The sequence below is a fragment of the Tigriopus californicus genome, chromosome 11, assembly GCF_007210705.1.
Source record: "Tigriopus californicus strain San Diego chromosome 11, Tcal_SD_v2.1, whole genome shotgun sequence".
Classification (NCBI taxonomy): Eukaryota; Metazoa; Arthropoda; class Copepoda; order Harpacticoida; family Harpacticidae; genus Tigriopus; species Tigriopus californicus.
In genome coordinates, this window is record NC_081450.1 from 447,043 (window position 1) to 464,995 (window position 17,953).

The 17,953-nt window shown below is 39.8% G+C and overlaps 1 protein-coding gene across 8 annotated transcripts; it reads right to left on the bottom strand.

Moving 5' to 3' along the window:
• Window positions 1-864: 864 nt before the first annotated feature.
• LOC131890820 (uncharacterized) lies at window positions 865-14,601 on the bottom strand. Of its 8 annotated transcripts, none has more exons than XM_059240261.1 (3): window positions 5,140-5,492; window positions 3,747-4,646; window positions 865-1,171 (listed from the first exon to the last, which is right to left on the bottom strand). In XM_059240261.1, the coding sequence occupies exons 2-3, from the start codon at window positions 4,095-4,097 to the stop codon at window positions 938-940; spliced, it is 585 nt and encodes a 194-aa protein (XP_059096244.1). In that variant the 5' UTR covers window positions 4,098-4,646; window positions 5,140-5,492; the 3' UTR covers window positions 865-937. The 8 variants fall into 8 exon arrangements, with proteins under 8 accessions (XP_059096244.1, XP_059096238.1, XP_059096237.1 ...); XM_059240255.1 differs by lacking the exon at window positions 5,140-5,492 and adding an exon at window positions 14,286-14,601 and having other exon boundaries at window positions 866-1,171; window positions 3,738-4,646; XM_059240254.1 differs by having other exon boundaries at window positions 866-1,171; window positions 3,738-4,646; window positions 5,196-5,489.
• Window positions 14,602-17,953: the final 3,352 nt, after the last annotated feature.

Consider the following 17,953-nt stretch of genomic DNA (forward strand, 5'->3'; position numbering starts at 1 on the left):
GAAAGCCAAAAACTTAGGAAGGACCTTTCTTGTTAATATGACCAAGGCGTCAGTTTTCGCAGATAGGAGACGGAAGTGTCCTTTTTCAAGTAGATAAAAGAACCAGACGAATCCAAAGACAAGAACGCTCCAGTATCACCTGGAACAATCTGAAGCCTCTAGGCCAGAAATTAAGTAGCTGAACATGAAAGAGCCGCCAGACCTGCCTTCATTGTCAATCATACAATAAAATCAAGAGGAGTTGACACAGACGCAGAAAACCCTTTTGAGGGAGGAAACCAATCCATTATTCAAGTTGACAAACCCTAAGTATTGTATAAACTGAACATTCCGCACAAAATAGAACAGAGTGGTACGAGTATGATGACAAAATGTTCAAACACGCAAAGCGAAATTCCAAGGTGCATTCAAGAAAAGAAACCAGGGCAGAGTTGGCTTTTTTTCTTCCAGACGGGTGTATGCACCTCTTTGTGCTCAAATTTAATATGTTCTGAGAGAAATGTTTGCAGTTCCACTCACCCTAACAAAGCTCCAGTCTAATTGAAACGTGGTTTCCCTCGACCATCTAATCTATTGTTCCTTTTTCTCTAGGAGGTTCTTGCGACCACTGATTACCAATATAATTTTTAAGGGAATGTTCTCCATCGTATTACACCCAAAATGTGTTTGTATAGTGTGAAAAAAAATCTTCCTTTGGAGTACATATATATTTACCATTGGTTGAGCATTCCCTCCATATCATTATGTTCAATCTTAAAAGAGGTCAACTTTCTGGTGGAAATTGCGTATTTGCTCTTAGACAAGCCACAAAAGCATACGCGCCTATCAACAGATAGTAATGAAGTGGTCGTCGGGTACGAAAACAACTGAACCGGTCTACTGCTTAGGCTTCAAAGATAGACTTTTGGGGTTTATTATATGGAGACATACATAGTATTCAAATCACAATTCGATGCATTTCGTTCATAGATGTGACATAGGAGACACGTGGGCTTGAGTGGCAGTAGCTTTGCATCTCCAGCATGTTGTCTCTGGAGAAGTCACTTCCGTTTCCGTTCCGATAAGCATCGTCACTAGAGTACAAAGCCAGGAAGACATCTTTCACGAGGTACCATGCCACAAAGATGAAGATGGCTATTCCCACCATCAGCAACATCGGAGAATAATAGGTCTGCCAAAGACAGGGCGTTACAAGAGATATTGGGAATGAACGGAGACAAACGAAACGGCACCTCTCGAACGAAAGTTGTGGGTCGACTATTATTTTTGTACATTTTCCTCCACATTATCACCCTCTGTCTGCTTCGTAGACCTGATATACAGTACGCTGACTTCAAAAAATTCATTAAAAAACATAGACGCACACTCCCTGGTTGCTATATATATATAACATACGAATTTCCAGTTTTCGTTTACCAATTTGAGTGTCGGGAATTGAGCCGGGCGAGTTATTCGAGTTTTATTCGTCATGACATGGTCCTTTCTTCCAGATTTCCCTAATGTATTGGACCAGACGCTCGCCTACATCCATTTGAGATTGGAACCGGAATTCCAGATCCCATCCAATTTGCATTGAAGCTCAAGATCAGTCGAGAGGTATTGAACTTTCAAACATCGATTTCCAAGATCCAAGACTATCCAAAATAGCAGGAACTTCCTTGAAAGGAAACACACTCGTGGTAAAGAATGATGCTAATTGGATAGGCATATGGTTGAGTTGAATGATACCCATTATGTTTCTCACAATCCAATTATCTCAAGTGCCAAGACCAACATCGTGTTGGTTACGAAGCACTTTTCGATTTGCAATACTTTTAGTTGAAGGGCTCTGTACATGTTGGCGAACTTGATAAAAACAACTAAAATGAACAAATACAGCATTTCACAACTTCGAAACAAGGTCATTAACGTTGGTCGGAATTTCAATCGAGGGCCGATTTTGCTAGAAAGGATTTTTTGGTATCATTGGTTGAAATTCGGCCAACTCTCGATGGACCTGTTTCTTCATATTCTTGGATTGCCCAATGACCTTGTAACCGCACAAAAGGACCAAAATTGGCAAAACGTAATGAGCCGAATCAAAATGGGTCTATATAAAGATAATCAGAGTATTTTTTTGTTTTCTTGGTAGATTACAGTTTGTTACATTTTCTCAACGAACTGAACTCTTTTTTTGCGTCAGGTCGACAAGTTGAGCCAATTCCAAGATTTGCCCATCCGCACTCTTAAAATCCAACTCAACCGTGAAGTGAGTGGTGTGCTTTTTGACTGGCAATTTGCGTGAAGGATGTTTCTTGTCGCGGACTTGTTGACAATTCAAATTCGTTCCTTTTTCAACGAGGTAGAGATTGTGGCCGATGTTTACGTTTTGATGTGAGTCCGACGCTTTCCAAAGAAAAATATTGTGAATAGCAAACAATGGGCCGCACCATAACCATTCAAACCTTATTGCCACCCACATTTGGTTGATACCTCATGATCTCCTTATCAAAAGAGTGTTTGTTGAGATCTTGAAATCAGCCCAATAGCATTGGTTGCAAAAGGCCTGAAACTATTGCGTAGGTGAAGGGAAGAAGTGCAAAGGAGTTTATCAAAGTTGGTTTGGGCTTTCAGTTGTGATATTGTACACAGTACTCACCACCCGGCAACAAATGTCCTCTCTGAGATGGGAAAACTCACTTTTAACGTAACTTTCGAGTTTCAGGTAATCCCTTTCCCCTGCTGTACTGGATGCACCATTTGAAAACTTTGAAAGCAGGGATGTGGGACTTGCGGAGGGGTCACAAAAGTAGACAGGAAATGACTTGAGCTCCAACCTCCCTGACAACTCAATGCAGATTTGAAAAGATCTGGCCAAGCTGGGGTCTTTCCACGACATGGCCAAAGCTATTAAGCCATCCATCTTGAGATGTAAGCTGGAGACGACGGTCTTTCGCCCAAAAACTCAAACGAAGAGACAATTTGCGGTCCAGAAAGAAGCTTGAATTAGATTACAAATTGTGGCGAAAGAACAAAAATAACATTTCAGCGTTATGATTGGCCGGTCTCCCTCAAGGAACCGCTAGATTTCCACTTGAGTAAAGACGAAATGCATCCTTTGATGTCTACCTTTGATGCTCGAGATCAAAACGTAATATTTCGTTAAAAGCAGGCTCCGCTAGAGGCCTTTCATAGGAAAATGGAATTACAGAACTGGTCTAGCAAAAGAAAGGACATGTCTGGAGGACTTACCAGACCTTTGGAAATGACCTGGCAGTGTTGAAAATCCAGAGCTTGAGGTAATGAAATGTCACACTGCATGGGCAATAATTGGACCCAAATTTAATAGTTTGATAGGTGATCAGACCTTGACGCTGTTTGGCCTTAAGCTTTTCTCTTTTCTAAAGTTTGCGAACATTATTAGAACGTCACTCTAGAGAGAAAATACAAATGCCACGCCTTCCTGGATAAAATTTGACGTGTTCCTTTTTGGCTCATTTTTTAAGTTTATGGAACGCATCGTTTTCCCAATGATAGCCGTGCTACATGCATACGATTTTACCTATCGGAGAACCTGATCTTATCCCACTTTTGAGGAAACTTGTGCAGATCTTTTGTTCCAACCAGAATCGTTCTTTTTCCATTGTCATTTCAAAAGACCGGCCTGCGTGAAAGCGATCCCCCCCTCCCCCTTCACCCCTCCCTTTAAGTTGTGTTGCTTCCCAATATCTCTGGCAAATGTGGCAAGTGGTACTGACATAACGTACACTGGTTTTGATAGAGTGGACGATACAGAAGATGAGGGCAATGACGGCCTCGAAGAATAAAGCCGCGTGTAGGAGCATCCAAGGAAGGAAACAAATCAGTTTCCGTCGCCAAACGCCGTAAAACAGGAGGATATTACACAGAAGGAGGGAGATCGTGGTGATGCTAATCCCAATCACAGTTCCGGCATCCACATGGCGGGGCGTTTCGTAATCCGGGGGCTTGGCCTCCAGGAAGTCCATGTAGTATTTCAGGTAGAACCCCAGCCCTGTAATCTCCGTGAGGGTCGTCACGGTCACGATCGAGCACCCCGCCAGTTTGGAATGCTTCCGAAAACACTGAAGCGTCCTCATGTTACAGGAATATTAGGGAGAGAAGCAATGGGAACCAGCACTGCCAACTTCATAGTTGAATCGAAATTGATGAGCCGTCTTTTCAATTGGCCTCCTTTATTCGCCGATGGAAGTTGTCAGAATCCCTTAGGGAAACGCTTGACAAGGCAGACATGAAATTGGGCCATGCTTCCTTTTCCTCGAATCTCTTGCAGGGTCTGCAACCACTCGTTCGTTCATTCATTCACTCATTCATTGATTTCATTATTCTGACTTTCTGCTTCACACGTCTTTTCCAATTAGCAGAGACCCAAATTGGCCGTTCCTCTTCCCGGAGTATTTTTGGCCTCTACAAATCACATCCTAGGCTGATCCAAGATCCAAGTGTCACTTTCTGCTTGTCGTCATTCCCCACCAACTTCTGTTGATTGAACATTTTTCTCGCTCTCTCTCTCTCTTCCCGTTGATCCTCGATTCCAGTGCACAACTACGATCAATTGGAGATCCTCCCCAAAAAAAAACTTTGACGTCCTAAAGGCAATTGGAAGTGGTTGTGGTCACGGATAATCTCTGAAATAGAAAGGAATGAGAAAGAGTTAGCGTTGAGAGGTCTTCTTATCCAACAGGGCCATCTACGTGAATTGGTCAGTTCTGTATTAGCTTTAAGAGCGGCCATTTAGAGCGGTTTTTTTCCATTTCGTCATCTTGTCAGCGATCCCTGGACTGTTCTGATAAATCATCCTGGAATCGTCGGAGCTTTTCCGGGGTCGTCATCATTGAATTGAGCTACACGGGAAGAGATTTTCTTTTTGTCCAAGGTTTTCTAGCGAATTACGTGAAATGTTCCCAGGAGGCTTCAAAACTGACCAGAGGAGGGGGTGGGGGAACTTATCAGAGTGGTCACTTCCCCTCTTCACAATATTTGTATCTTGCATCTTTTTTTTTGAGGAGCAGCTCGTCGACACAATGACTGTCGCAACCTTGTTCATTGGTAACGTTTTAATTTTTCAGACACCTCAGCTTTGTCCAATTATGTTTCTAAGATACCAAAAAAGATCTCAACTCTTGGATTAATCCTTCCAGACGGGACTTTTGATGAATAAAGGCTCTTCTTTATACTTGCTATCGTTTCGCCACTCCGTTTGTCTGGCTCAAATTTCGAACTCATCTAGTTCTGTTGAGGGTGACGATTTATTGAGCTTGTTGCTGATATTGCAACATCTTTGTTGAGCGTCATCCATTTCTTTCCTTCTGTATTATCCCATATACGTATATTCCAAAGCGCCTGGCACATCGGATGCAACAGAGCCTGTGTGAGTTATGGGTTGTGGTGGTCTCTTGTTTCAAATTGAACTTTGGCATAAGCCACCCTCACCCTTTTGGTGCATGCAGGAAAAAGTGCACACCATCCAAGAGTTGTTGTTGTTTTTTTTACTTAGGAACTAGGAAGGAAGATTGGAATCTCCAAGGATCCCTTCAACACCTGATTCTCCACGTTGGAGAATTAAAGTGTTTTAGCTGCCAGTTCAAGGCAGCAGTATTTTGAGGAGAGATTCGAAACATTTATTTTTAACTGAAAAGGGACAATTTGGCAAATACTTTCTCATTGGAGCAATCACTTTAAATCTGATGAATATGGGCCGGAAAGACAGGTCTTTTTTTCAAATTAAAACAAGATTCAAACTTTCCTCGAGAACTTTAACCAAAAGGTAACCTAAATCCGACGATTTTGGGGAATATTGAAGAATTTTTGTCATGATTATAAGCAATTCAAGAAAGGTGCATCTCAAACAATATTACTTACATACTATATTTCCCTGCAAAAACTGACGGATGAAAACTTTGACAAATGCCTCATTTTTCCAATTTCTAGCAAGTTCCTTTATTTCGGCCATCTCTTCCCTAAGAATGCTGATTGGTGTTGATAAGTAAGCACAAGGCATATTTCACCAATTTCTATGAGTTATTCTTTAAGTTTTCTGAAAATAAATGTCTTAGATTCCCACACAAAGACATCTAATGGTATTAAATTTACAAACCATTCACTTGATTAGTCGTGTTTTGTGTTTTCAGAGTGCCTCAAAATATGATCCTCAGCTTAAAATTTTCGGGTCTAAAAAAGGTAAAAAAGGTTTGGTGTGCTTCATAAAGTTCTTGATTTTTACCTTTCAATCGACAAAAATAAATCTTTAAAGATAATAATCAAGCCATTTTTGGTCTCGAAAAAAACTCCAAAATACTTGAAAGAAGTTGAAATTCGTTTTGTAATTGGAGGTTTTATTGGACGTTTTATTGCTCATAAGTTGGCTGAAATTTATTCTTTTCGATGACATTTATTCCAAATTTTGTTCTATCTAAAGACTCGAGCTCAGCATGGCAGCTTCCAAATGAAATATTTAACGAAACAAAAAAGCCCTTGAAGAACCAACAGAAACAAAAATTGCACAGACAAACGATCATTGAGAAATTATTGAACAAATAGTAATTAGAACTTGTTTCTAAGGAGAGTTTTAGAAAAGTTTGGAACCCTCCAACGAAAACCCAAGAAATGTTTTGCAGCTTGTATGGCGAGTTTCCTTTAAGGATTAGTATTTTCGCTAACCCCTTTCTGCAGTTCCAATTACGGCAAACGTGACTAGATTTGAGTGGCTCTGAATCATTTGAGAAGACTTTTTTGGAGGAGCTTGAAGGACCAAAAACTGAGGTTACCATCAGAAGTCTCTGAACTTCAGATCCAAGGACATTAGGAGTTCCCCCTTTGTTCAATTTATTGAATACGGATACTACCTTGTTCTTCAACCATCGAGTTATCAGGTTTTATCAAATGGAACATGCGCTCTGGATCCTACGAAGTGGTGTTCAAAACTCTGGTTCACCACGCTTGTAAAAGGGATATTTTCAATTCTCTATGGAAACCATTGGCGTGAGCATACATATTTAGAAGTAAATGTCAAAACCTTAACCAAAACGGCTAACCGCACAAATGGTCAAGTGGACTAGATTTGGCTAATGCACTACAGATGAGTCGAGTTTGTTCAAAAACATGGAAAAAGTGAGGAAAGGAAGAACGTAAATAAGTAAGTTGTGGTGAATGGTGACGAAAAATCCTTGGTTTTTGCGGAATGGACAATGGTCCAGAATGAACAAGTCCTTGGTCAGCTCAGGACGTTGTTGAAATGAATTTTGACGGCCACTGGACAAAGGTTATTCATGTGATTGACATTAAAAAATTTGTCAAAACGTTTTTTGAAAGAGGTCTTTCACTCCTCCATTTTACTTTAGTTTAGTCCTCATTTTTGATTGCGTGCAATGCAGTCTGATATTACCGTTGACATGCTTTTGGCAAAACTGATATTGATCCCTGGACCTACAAAACATTGCATTACAAGGTAAAGTTAGTAATCGATAAATTATGTGCCCTTACCATGGAGAGAAAATAATTAAATCTATTTTGGGTCGAAAGCACCTTGGCATTGCTTGTATTGGGAGCACCATCACCGTTCATTAGAATAGGCTATAATTGTTAACGTCAGTATCTAATTCAAGATAGAAATGGGAACACAGGCAATGAGTTTCAGCTATAGATGAATGCCACTGAAGTGTACAACATTACCGTCATTTGAAGCTCTCGTTGAAATTTATTGCACGATACATTCTCAGCTTTTTCCCATCTCCAACTCAAGCACAAACATGTTTAAAGTAAGTAATATTCTAGCAACATTTTACATCGTAAGGAACGACCCGGTCTTATAAATCATGAGAATATTTCAACAAATATGTTCTGTTCTCTTTTAACTATCAAATCAAAAAATGATGTGTTGAATATCCTGTGGAGGTTGATTCAGTAGATCTTCTTGAAAAATTCGACACTTCAAAGAACTAAAAAGAAAAACAATTTTTTTCTTTAGCCAATCAGGCCAAACAGCAAAATATGCATATGTTTTAAAAATCATGATAAAATACATCTTGCTTAAAGATTTAATTACTTCTTCATCTCATTAGTCACCAGTAGTTGGTGCTGAATCACTATCTACCAGACAAAGCAGAGTTCAGTAACAATAGCAATCCGGATATTAAGACCTTTTTCGTGATTCATTGGAGGTTCCTATGTCCAAATGGAGGTTCCGAAGTGCAGTTTTGAATAATAATTTGGTTCAATTCCAAAATCAGGTTTTGTTAAGAGAGTTTGGATCAAGAGTCGGCATCGATGTTGTAACCAGGGAAGAGTCGGAATTAAGATGTGGAGCGTATGGGTGGGTAGGTGGAACATGCTTCAATGATATCATACCACTAGGGTTCACTTTACTAGATAGAGACTTTAGTACGTCTGAAGTTTTAACAATTCCTAAACGGATGTCCGATCTGTATTGTTTTTTCGAGGACTTACGGTACAACCTTTTCCTGAGAATGCAATGTCCTGCAGTACCCAATGACATATTGACGATTACTACTAATTCATATAGATGTCTAATCCAGAGCTGAACTAATGAATATATACTTTACATTTACCTTCAACAGCCCCACGTCGGAAAGTTCGATCAACCAATAATTGGACGTAAGTGCCCTTCGGCATAATCAAAAACTTCCATAGAGCAGACACCGTAGCAGGGAAGAAATGCCATCATGTAAACCTGTAAATCTACCAACAGCCCAATGACAAATCTGTCGCAATAAAGAATAGTAATAATCAAGGCTATAAACGCTGAAACGCCCAATGATCACATTGTATGCCCCAAAAACCTCCCTGAAAGTTCTCGTGTCGATACATTTCCCAGCAGGCCATATTTAAAAGCCGATGGTCTTTTTGTCTTATCCACAGACAGGGTAGTTCAAAAATATGTTCGGCCCTGAGCGTCTGTGTAATAAAAGAACATGCTCATTTTCCTTTTAGCCCTCTTACATCTTTGTGTCTTCTAATTAGAACGCGTCTCTGCTCTCCAAAAGTGACAACGCACAATGAATGATGACAATATTCATTCATCTTGGCTGTGATCAAAAGACGCACTACCTTTCTAGTGTTGTGCACTTCACTACAGTACATGATGTAGTGCTTCGGTGGCAAGCTATGAATTGCTCATCATAACGACCCGGAGAACGGCCTTTTCATGGCATGAAAAAGGCCGGATTATTTTTCACAGCTGGCGATGAAAGCTAAGCATCTCAAGAAGATCCAGTTTCAAAATTTAGGCTGAAACACCAGCTACTCATTGAAGGCTCCATGTAAGCATACACTGTACAACACCCACGTATTTGCCCTAATGGAACGGCCTGAATTTAAAAATCCTGAATCAATCACACCGTAATTGAAATACAGTACTACAACTTCATTCACCTTGCTCCGCACATGCAAATGCTCATGAGAGGTCTTCTATCGCCATGCAAGCGTAGTTTAATGAATACGAGTACCATCGAGATATCCTAAATAATTTATGGCTTTCCTCGAGCATAAACGTTCGTTTTGAATGCATTGGCATGTTGCCTTAAACAATGGAGAACGTTCCAAATAATGGAACACGTGCAATCCCGGCGCAAAATGGAATCCAAGAACCAAAAGGTTCCTTCTAGTTTACGTAGATATGGAGATGAGAAAATTGGAAAACTGTCAATTTTCCCGATCCATCACGAATCACTTGTCCAATCATATTTCAAGGTGAGTTCGATTCAAATAAAGTGTGCAACATGTTGATCCAAGTCCCATGTTTATTTTTAGAATCGGTGAACATGTTAGATTTTCTATTTCTTGAGCATATTTACCTACGGCACAATTAAAACAAGGTGCAAGTCTGACGTTCAAATGTGACGTGTTCCAATTTGTGTTCCATGTCAGTTAAGACCTGGCAAAATGAATGGCATTTCTAATTTTAGACGCAAAGATATGAATTCAAATCTACAGCTGTATCTTCCACATCTACATTTGATGACATATTGTCGGAAAATCAACCCTTTTCGGTCTCGGAATGTCACCGAAAATGTCATCATAGTTGAGTGCATCGGTATTTACTGGAGCTTTCTTTCGTGTTCGAGTAAAAGTTTCTGGCCTTGGAAAAATAAGAAAAAGCCTACTTTGTCTAAGAACAATGGCGATCACCTTTGAAGGAAGCCCTCAAGACTGTCGATGGAACTCGCAGCCTTTGGAAGGCAAAGCCAAGGCATTTACTGTACGTGCATTGTAAACATGTTATAAGGTAAATATGGTACGAACTACAAAGACACTTGAGATTCTGAGGAAACTGGCTTCATCCGGATTCATCCAGTGCGGCTGACAAGTTGTGTATTTAGAAAGAAGCTAATGATTTTAACAGACCTGCCATTAATGGACCATTACTTTGGTAAACTAAACAGCATTAGAAGGGCCATGAAACAAATTTGTTCGGGCACAAAATTGATTCACCTTGGATATGTCATAAATGTGTGCTCCTTGATAAATACTTCTTCCGTTTGCATGATATTTTCGATTTAGTTTCTGGGTTAAAGTTCATGTTTTTGTGAGCAAAAATTGTTGGCCTTTTTCATATCAAGTTTATACTTAGTTCAAATTGGAAAGGTTAGTTCGTCTGTTCACATTATTAAGCACATTCAAGTTGTTGAAACTAATGCTTTCAAGGAGGACATTGTTCTCAGTTTTCAGTTTTCATTTTCTTGGTCAAAGCCCGTCAACTTTCTCCCTCAACAAGTAAATTGAAGTTTGTCCTCATTAGGAAATACTAAGTACAATGTGCCACGTTGCTTTTATACATCATATTCCTAATTTGAGCAAAGAAGGACCGAGCAATGACATTATACTTAACTTCACAATACGCCAATATATCTTGCACTACCGGTTCAATTAAAGAAAACTGTATAATGCATTTGCCTAATAGCTGTTGAATTGTCCGCATAAACAAACTCAGATATCGAAATCAAACAGGATTCTTTCAAGATTAGGTTAAAAAATGGATCTGCAATTTAGAGTACAACCCTTAACTAAAGGCCCACAGTTTACAACACTTAACTGGTAACCAAAGTCAAGGCCCTCGTAAAATCACCTAAGAGCACTCAGGTAGGCCCAAGCCCATCCCTGTTCAACACTGAAGAAAGAAGTGGGGAAGATTGTTGCCTTTAACAACACGGTTCGTATTTTCTCTCCCAGGAAAACATTTCATGAATGTTGAATTGAGCACCATCATAGTTTACGGCTCAGGTTGCATTCGAGCTAGGAATGTCAAACTTAATGAATTCATGCATTCATTTTTTTTAAATAAACGATCCCGAGAGTTCAGTTATCCATTCTTGTGTAAAAAGCCTTTGGCAGATCTCCTTTACTCAAAAGCATTTTGATCCATACCTGTCAACTCATCCATATGGCCAATTTAACTGTCCATTTCTGGGCAAGCTATCAGCCTCGTGTTTCCTTTTTCATGCTCTACCTAGAAATTGGTTAATACTTTGGAAACAAATAGTTTAGTACACGGCACAAACTCCCTCAATTAAGTTACTTTTCTCTCTTCAAAGATCCCTTTACATTAAGGAGGACTAACTTGCTCACTCTGCGTACCAAAGCAATCAATGGCGATTGATCTACTCTCTGATTGATCTAAATAAAATAAAATCCCCTATCTTTATCGTATGATGCATACATTTTGCATTAACGAGAACCTGCTTGGTTCATTCGAATAAAAAATGACATTTCCAGAGCGGCTTGAGCGGCCACGTGTTAGATTAGTTCATGCTTTTGACTTCCGTGGGATCTGCAGAGTTTGTTGTCAATATTCATCATCTTCGAAAAGTAAAACGCTCTTGGACTCGGTTTATTTTCGCATTCACTTACAGCTTTTGAAGGCACAGTAATTCAACTAACTGATCGATGTATCAAAATGATTCTGGAGCACTTGAACCTTATCTACACAAGTCTGGTAAGGAAGGTTGAAAGGGACGCAAATGAAATTGCTTGGCTGGTTATTTGAAAAGACAGGTTGGATCAACATAAGGCGCTTTATGATGACGTCAATGAGCGTTATTGGGCCCAGATGGTATTGAAAGAATTGCGAAGAAGGAAAGAGTAGTCGGATTGTTGGTGGCAGGTTTGCAGTCTGGAGTGATTTTTTACTTGGGTTTCATTAAACGATTGAATAAGACATGACTTTAGCCTTAGGAATGACAGATATCTAACCCGGTCGTGCTTTGGATTCTACTTATCGGTTTATTATACATCAAGGAGAAATTCAAAACAAGACCTTTTTGTACTTTTGATATCGAGTACTAACCATGGTCGAATGCATTCTTGCTCACAAAATATGCAGTAATTGGGGAGGCCTCGTTTCGTTCCAACTTCATAACTGTCGCGAGCAACATAATTTTCTAGAAAAGCGGAGTCTGATTTCCTGTATGTAGACTCAAAGCTCCGGACTGAAATCTTGGCCTCATTTCGCATCAAATTAGTCAAAGCAAAAAAGGCCGAAAGGGCATCAGAGAGGCAGTGACAACACTTGGGAGATGAGAGCCCCAATTTATCTCTCTGAACAAAAAGGCCGTACTATTTGTGTGGAGCAATGGCCAAACGGGTTTGGGCAACGAGCGCACCAGAGCTGTGCCATGCTCTTGTTGGATCTAAGAATACCTTTGACCTCATGGCTAAGGAATGGCAATTCTTCGGCTAAGCCAAAACCTAGGACTTGGGGACGGGGGGTGGGGGGTGGCTTCAGGCTGTTCATTGAACTCATTCTTTATTCCTAGCCCGCTAACATTAGACGACTTGGAACGTGCCATTCGGAAAATATCTCACCCATGGGTGGCCTTCAGAAAGGCCAGTAATGTCCATGAATTATCAGTTTAGGTGGTTTCTTGCTAAGGCACTTCTTGCAAATTTTGGATAGCTTCACACATAAGCTCTGGGTTTGGAAAATATATGAGTTGTCAGTTTGACTTTTATAGCTTCCCATTCATCCGATATTTCTACCTCTTGGCTTGTAAGGACGATCAAAATATCGCAGCAACTGAGTTCTCAAGGTGGATCCTCATTGTGAGGTATTGCAACATTTGCGCTGAAATCCTACGTACGGTAGATATCTGACCATACCACCCATGAAAAAGTTCATTCAGCAAAATAGTTTTGTATTTTGTAAATCTAGCAAATCAAATTATTGATCAAAAATAAAAATTTTCTTGACAACATATTGTTAGTTTTATCCTTGCATTATACTTTCATGTTCAAATACCTCAAAATGAAATTCCACTTCCTCCACGGTAAAAAAGGCTTAAAAAGCTTGAAGGCTGATTTCAAAATTTCAACGCTCATCCTCAACATTCCTTCAAAAGTCCAATTAAAATTGTAGCCTCTACTTTCATCAGGATATGACCCAATGATATTCCATGACATTATTGATCAATACCATAGATTCCAGGCTAGTAATTTCCGAATGATTACAAGTGAACGTGGGTGTTGAGAAATATTCAGTTCTGATGATACTTGAGAAAGTTTCCGAGTCAAGGTCAACAACCTTACCTACCTAATTGCGAGTGTTTTGTGCCTTCTGCGGCGATCCACACATTTTAAAAAGTAGCCTGCTTAATATGGCCTCGAGTTATTACCCCCTGATTTACTCAGAATCGTTATTACGTATGCCATAAATGACAGAACGATAGCTTTGGTAAATGTTCCAACTAAATAAGAAAGAAGGCACGCCAGTCTTTCCATCTAACAAAATAGGCCACATTAACTTTCCGGGTAACTCGATGACTGGCTTAACTTGCCTGTTTGGGACACCTGTTTGCCACTCGTTTGAACCATAATCTATAGGATGAGTGCTTCAAAATTTGCCTGTCATCACTGCAACACCGGAAGCTGATCCAAAAGAAAATTGAGCAGCCTTTGTTTTCTTGATTGCTCCGTCGCTAAATTCGGCTGGCTTGGATTAGCTCAATTGCATGAACAACTCATGTTCCTAATTGCCTAAATAGTCGCTCTCAAATCACCATCTCGGCACTGGGTATATGTGAGACGAAGACGAGTTAAATACCAGCCAGAGCTAGTATTATTGTGCACTTTCTTTGCCTGGGAATTTGGCTCCTCGTGAGCATGAAAGTTCCCTTTCTGAGGAATCATGGAACACGATTTTCTACGAATATTCCCACGGACATCTCAACATCTTGAGAGACTCAATCATGCATCCATGTAATATCGGTTGAACGCTTTGTGGGATAAATGAGGTGGTTATCAAATTTCATCCTTACCTTGGGAACCACTATTGTAGCTCTACTTTTGTGGATGAAAACTGCGGAAGCAGCTTGGACCTTCACCACCACTTTAGGAGCCACCAAACAAGGTGATGCTTCTCTTCATATGCGCCTTAGCCAACTTTATTGTTCACCACTATCAGTAGCTAGCACTGTCAACATCAGCCTCACAAGAGGTTTTATCACCCCAACGAAGAGATATGGCAGGATCCAATTCAACCAGGGACGATTGTACTACTCTCCGCGAGTTCCAATTTCCTCTCCTTTAGTGGATCACTCGAGTTCTTCGCAGCAAGCACGTCGGGTTCAGATCACTTCCCGTACTTTTCCTTTTCCCATGTCTCTCTGTCTCTCTCTGTCTCTCTCTATCCCTCCCTCTCTCCCTTCTTTCTTTCGGTGAGCGCCTTTTTCGTTCCTCCTTCTTCCTCCTTTGGGAGAGCGCGAGAGAGAGAGAGAAAAGCGGAACGAGAGGAGAGGAGAGAGAACGATCACGTTGGTCTTGGGGGCGATAATGAGCGCAAGAGATCCGCTCAAAGAGGTCATCGCATGAAGTTCAGAACCTGACGACACGGTAATTGAAAATTGATCGAGCCAGCACTTGAGCCGATCAATTTCCATTGAGCTTGGATTCAGAGACACTCAGGGATCCTTGGGATTAGACCGTGAAATTTGGACTTTGAACTTCCGGGTTCTATGCCATGGAACCGGGGGCCTCAAGGAGATTTCTCGGTCGACAATATTTTCCAACCAAAATGGTGCAGACTTTGTGCTTTGTTTAATACTTGATCATAAGGGAAAAAGTTCCCATAGTTTAACGCCTTTCAATGGCCAAAAGATTGCTGCGGTATATATTGCAAAAAAAGAGTTCATTAAGCATTAATAGGAGTTGAGAATAAGCTCATATGAGTTTGCAACCAAAAGCATGGTTTCCTGAAATTTGTATCAAAGTGCTTTTTTCATTTCCCTTTTAACCGCACATGAATAAGTCATCAAAAACGAATTTGCTCCCTCTGGTCTCTGATTTACAAACGCGCCCCAGTATGCGATTTTGATGTAGTTTTTGCAAGATTCCGCTTGCTCCCAACGTGGCTATTACAGAGTCTATATCTTCATTCTATAATTTATAAAATATGTTGCAGCTCAAGGTTATACATTTTTTGTCTTTTGTTCTTTTCCAAGTCTTAGTGGAGCTTTGCTTTGTAAGCATGTAAAATCACCTGCTATGATACCATCTGGGTAATATTTTTACTCTTTGTTATTGTTTTTTAATTGTTGTTGATAGCATGTTTCCAAAAAGTAGACATCCGTCGAAATCATTCAGCCTTAATACGAAATCAAATGTTCAATATTTGTCTCTGAACGCAAGAACCTGATTACTCCTCAACAAAATGAAAACGCCCATGCGTTGTATCGTTGTCCTCTCTGTTTGAGAGTACTCCTTTCATCTACCTTCCAAATTTATGGTCAGCTGAATGATTAGGCAACAACCTTTGGATGGTTTTCCGGGAGACAAGAAGAGCCCTTATGAATGAGGACAAGACGAACAGACCGGAATGGAATTCATTTACAAATACCGTACCTACGTGTAAGTGTACAACAGACAGAGCACCTTCTAGAATTGTGGAAATGATTGGCGTGACAGCGCAAGTCGTGCGCAAGAGTTTCTTAATCATCCGCGGGGGAAAAATATGAAGGTGATACAGGGTGGCCAAAAGTGGTCATTTTGTCTCAAAGTGGTCGGTTTTTTATCGGATGTTTTAGGGTCCACAAAAATTGTTCGTAAGTCAGTTCGTAATCGGCTAGCCATATGTTCATTTTCCTATCAAGAGGAACATCAATGTTCCAGCTCTTGTGGACAATTTAAAAAAATGGAAAGGTAAAATGTATTCGACTTAAGATAAGATTTAGAAACTACTTTTAGGTTTCATTCATTCTTCTACCACAGTTTTTATTTTATTTCAGTTTCTCCAGGGACGGACCCCCCATTGACCCCCTGTTTTGCCATATTTGGACTTTTAGCTGAAAATGATATTCCGTTATGTGGTCCAAGTGTATTCGACAACAAAATCTGAGTCTTAGGAGTGGGTCATGAGAAATCGTTTTATGTTTAATATCGTGGTCTTGAATGAATAATCTCATCAGGCACCCTGATTTAGCAAAGGCCAAACGGCCAAGTTCAACACGCGAAATGGAAATATCCTCTCTGGCGAATCAACCCACTCGTTCAATATCCATCCCAATGCCCTTATGCAACCTGGCCAATTTAGTTCAAATCCAATCACTCACTCACTCACTCATTCTAAGTCACCCACTCAACCGATTGATACACTAAATTTGATTGTTGCCATAGTGCCTTGGCTCTCGAGATTTCTTCGAATTGCACACGGTATGGCTCCAATTTCGACCTTTGGCCGCCGTTTTCAATCATCTCGGATCCGCGTGTCCATTCCAGTGCAAAAGAACGATGGCCAAAATGACAACGCCATATAATTTTCAATGGTGCTGGGCCCCCCATTAGCAATGGGGGATATGGTATGAAAGAGTTTTTCCATATTTATGGCCATAAGAAATGCAAAACAATCTTTAACATGTACAGGGATGTCAAAAATGTGCATTTTGGATGAAGGATATTTGCTTTTTTTGTTTTTTTTGCGGATGTCTTTACCGCTACTGGGAATGGATTTCCCAGCAATTCAAGAAGAAAAAAAAGTAATGATTGTTTTCAACTCTACATTTTATGATACCTTATGTTTGTAGGTATAGTTCTGACGAAAAGATGCGCCAAAGTTTTGAGTTACTCATAAGGAAAAAGCATTTATACGAGATTTTACAAAGGTGCATTAAAGTTTCTTTGAAAATTGATGTATTTTACTTGAATTCCGATTTTAAGTTAGTCGTAGAATCCGTCGATTTCGTAGAACATTAGTTTGAAACCTCAAAACCCATGGCTTAGACCGAAAAGAGCTACTTATGAGACTTTTGCTTCAAATGTTCTAAGGTCTAAGGTAAAATGTAAAGACAAGAATGCAGGCAAGCATCAAGTCGACACGTTCACCCCCTTATCGAAAAAGACCATCGTATGAGCGATTAAGTTATTAGACCAAATCTAACCAAGAATTAAGCTTAATGTGGTTTTGACCTGACACTATTTCCCTGACTCAATATAAGATAATCATTTGTGCAGCAACATTAAATTAATGAAGAATTTTGCCTAAGCACAGTCTAGGTTGGGTTCACTTCTGTTCATGTTTTTGCTTTACGTATTCCTCCCAGCCCTTGCCAGAAAGCAAAAATACTTTGAAAGCGAGGAAAGTGAATTAAATTTTAAATGTTTGAATGCAGATCAGATAAGTGTGTTGAATCACTTAAATTACATTCCAATGTATCATTTTCAAAAAACGATTTCAATCAGTATTAAACGCACTCCAAGTTATGTATTAACGTCAAATTTCCTAAGCTTCTATTTAGCAGATGCTTAGTTATTACAACTTGAAAATTGTGTTTTTCCCCTTAAAAGATCGAAAAGTGGCCCAATTATGTTTCAAGTTACTTCCAAGGCACATTATTGTCTTTTTCAATGACACGATAAGAAATAATACCTTGAAGATTTCTTTAAGAGCTAAAAGTAGCAAAAAATGTCACTTAAAACTTACGAAAGATGTAAA

Bases quoted from the DNA above. Each gene is read 5' to 3' on its own strand.
- LOC131890820 (XM_059240255.1), bottom strand. From the start codon at position 4,097: ATGAGGACGCTTCAGTGTTTTCGGAAGCATTCCAAACTGGCGGGGTGC. The intron at 1,172-3,737 runs GTCAGTACCACT...TGTCTTTGGCAG, and splicing joins TCAAAACCAGTGTACGTTAT to ACCTATTATTCTCCGATGTT.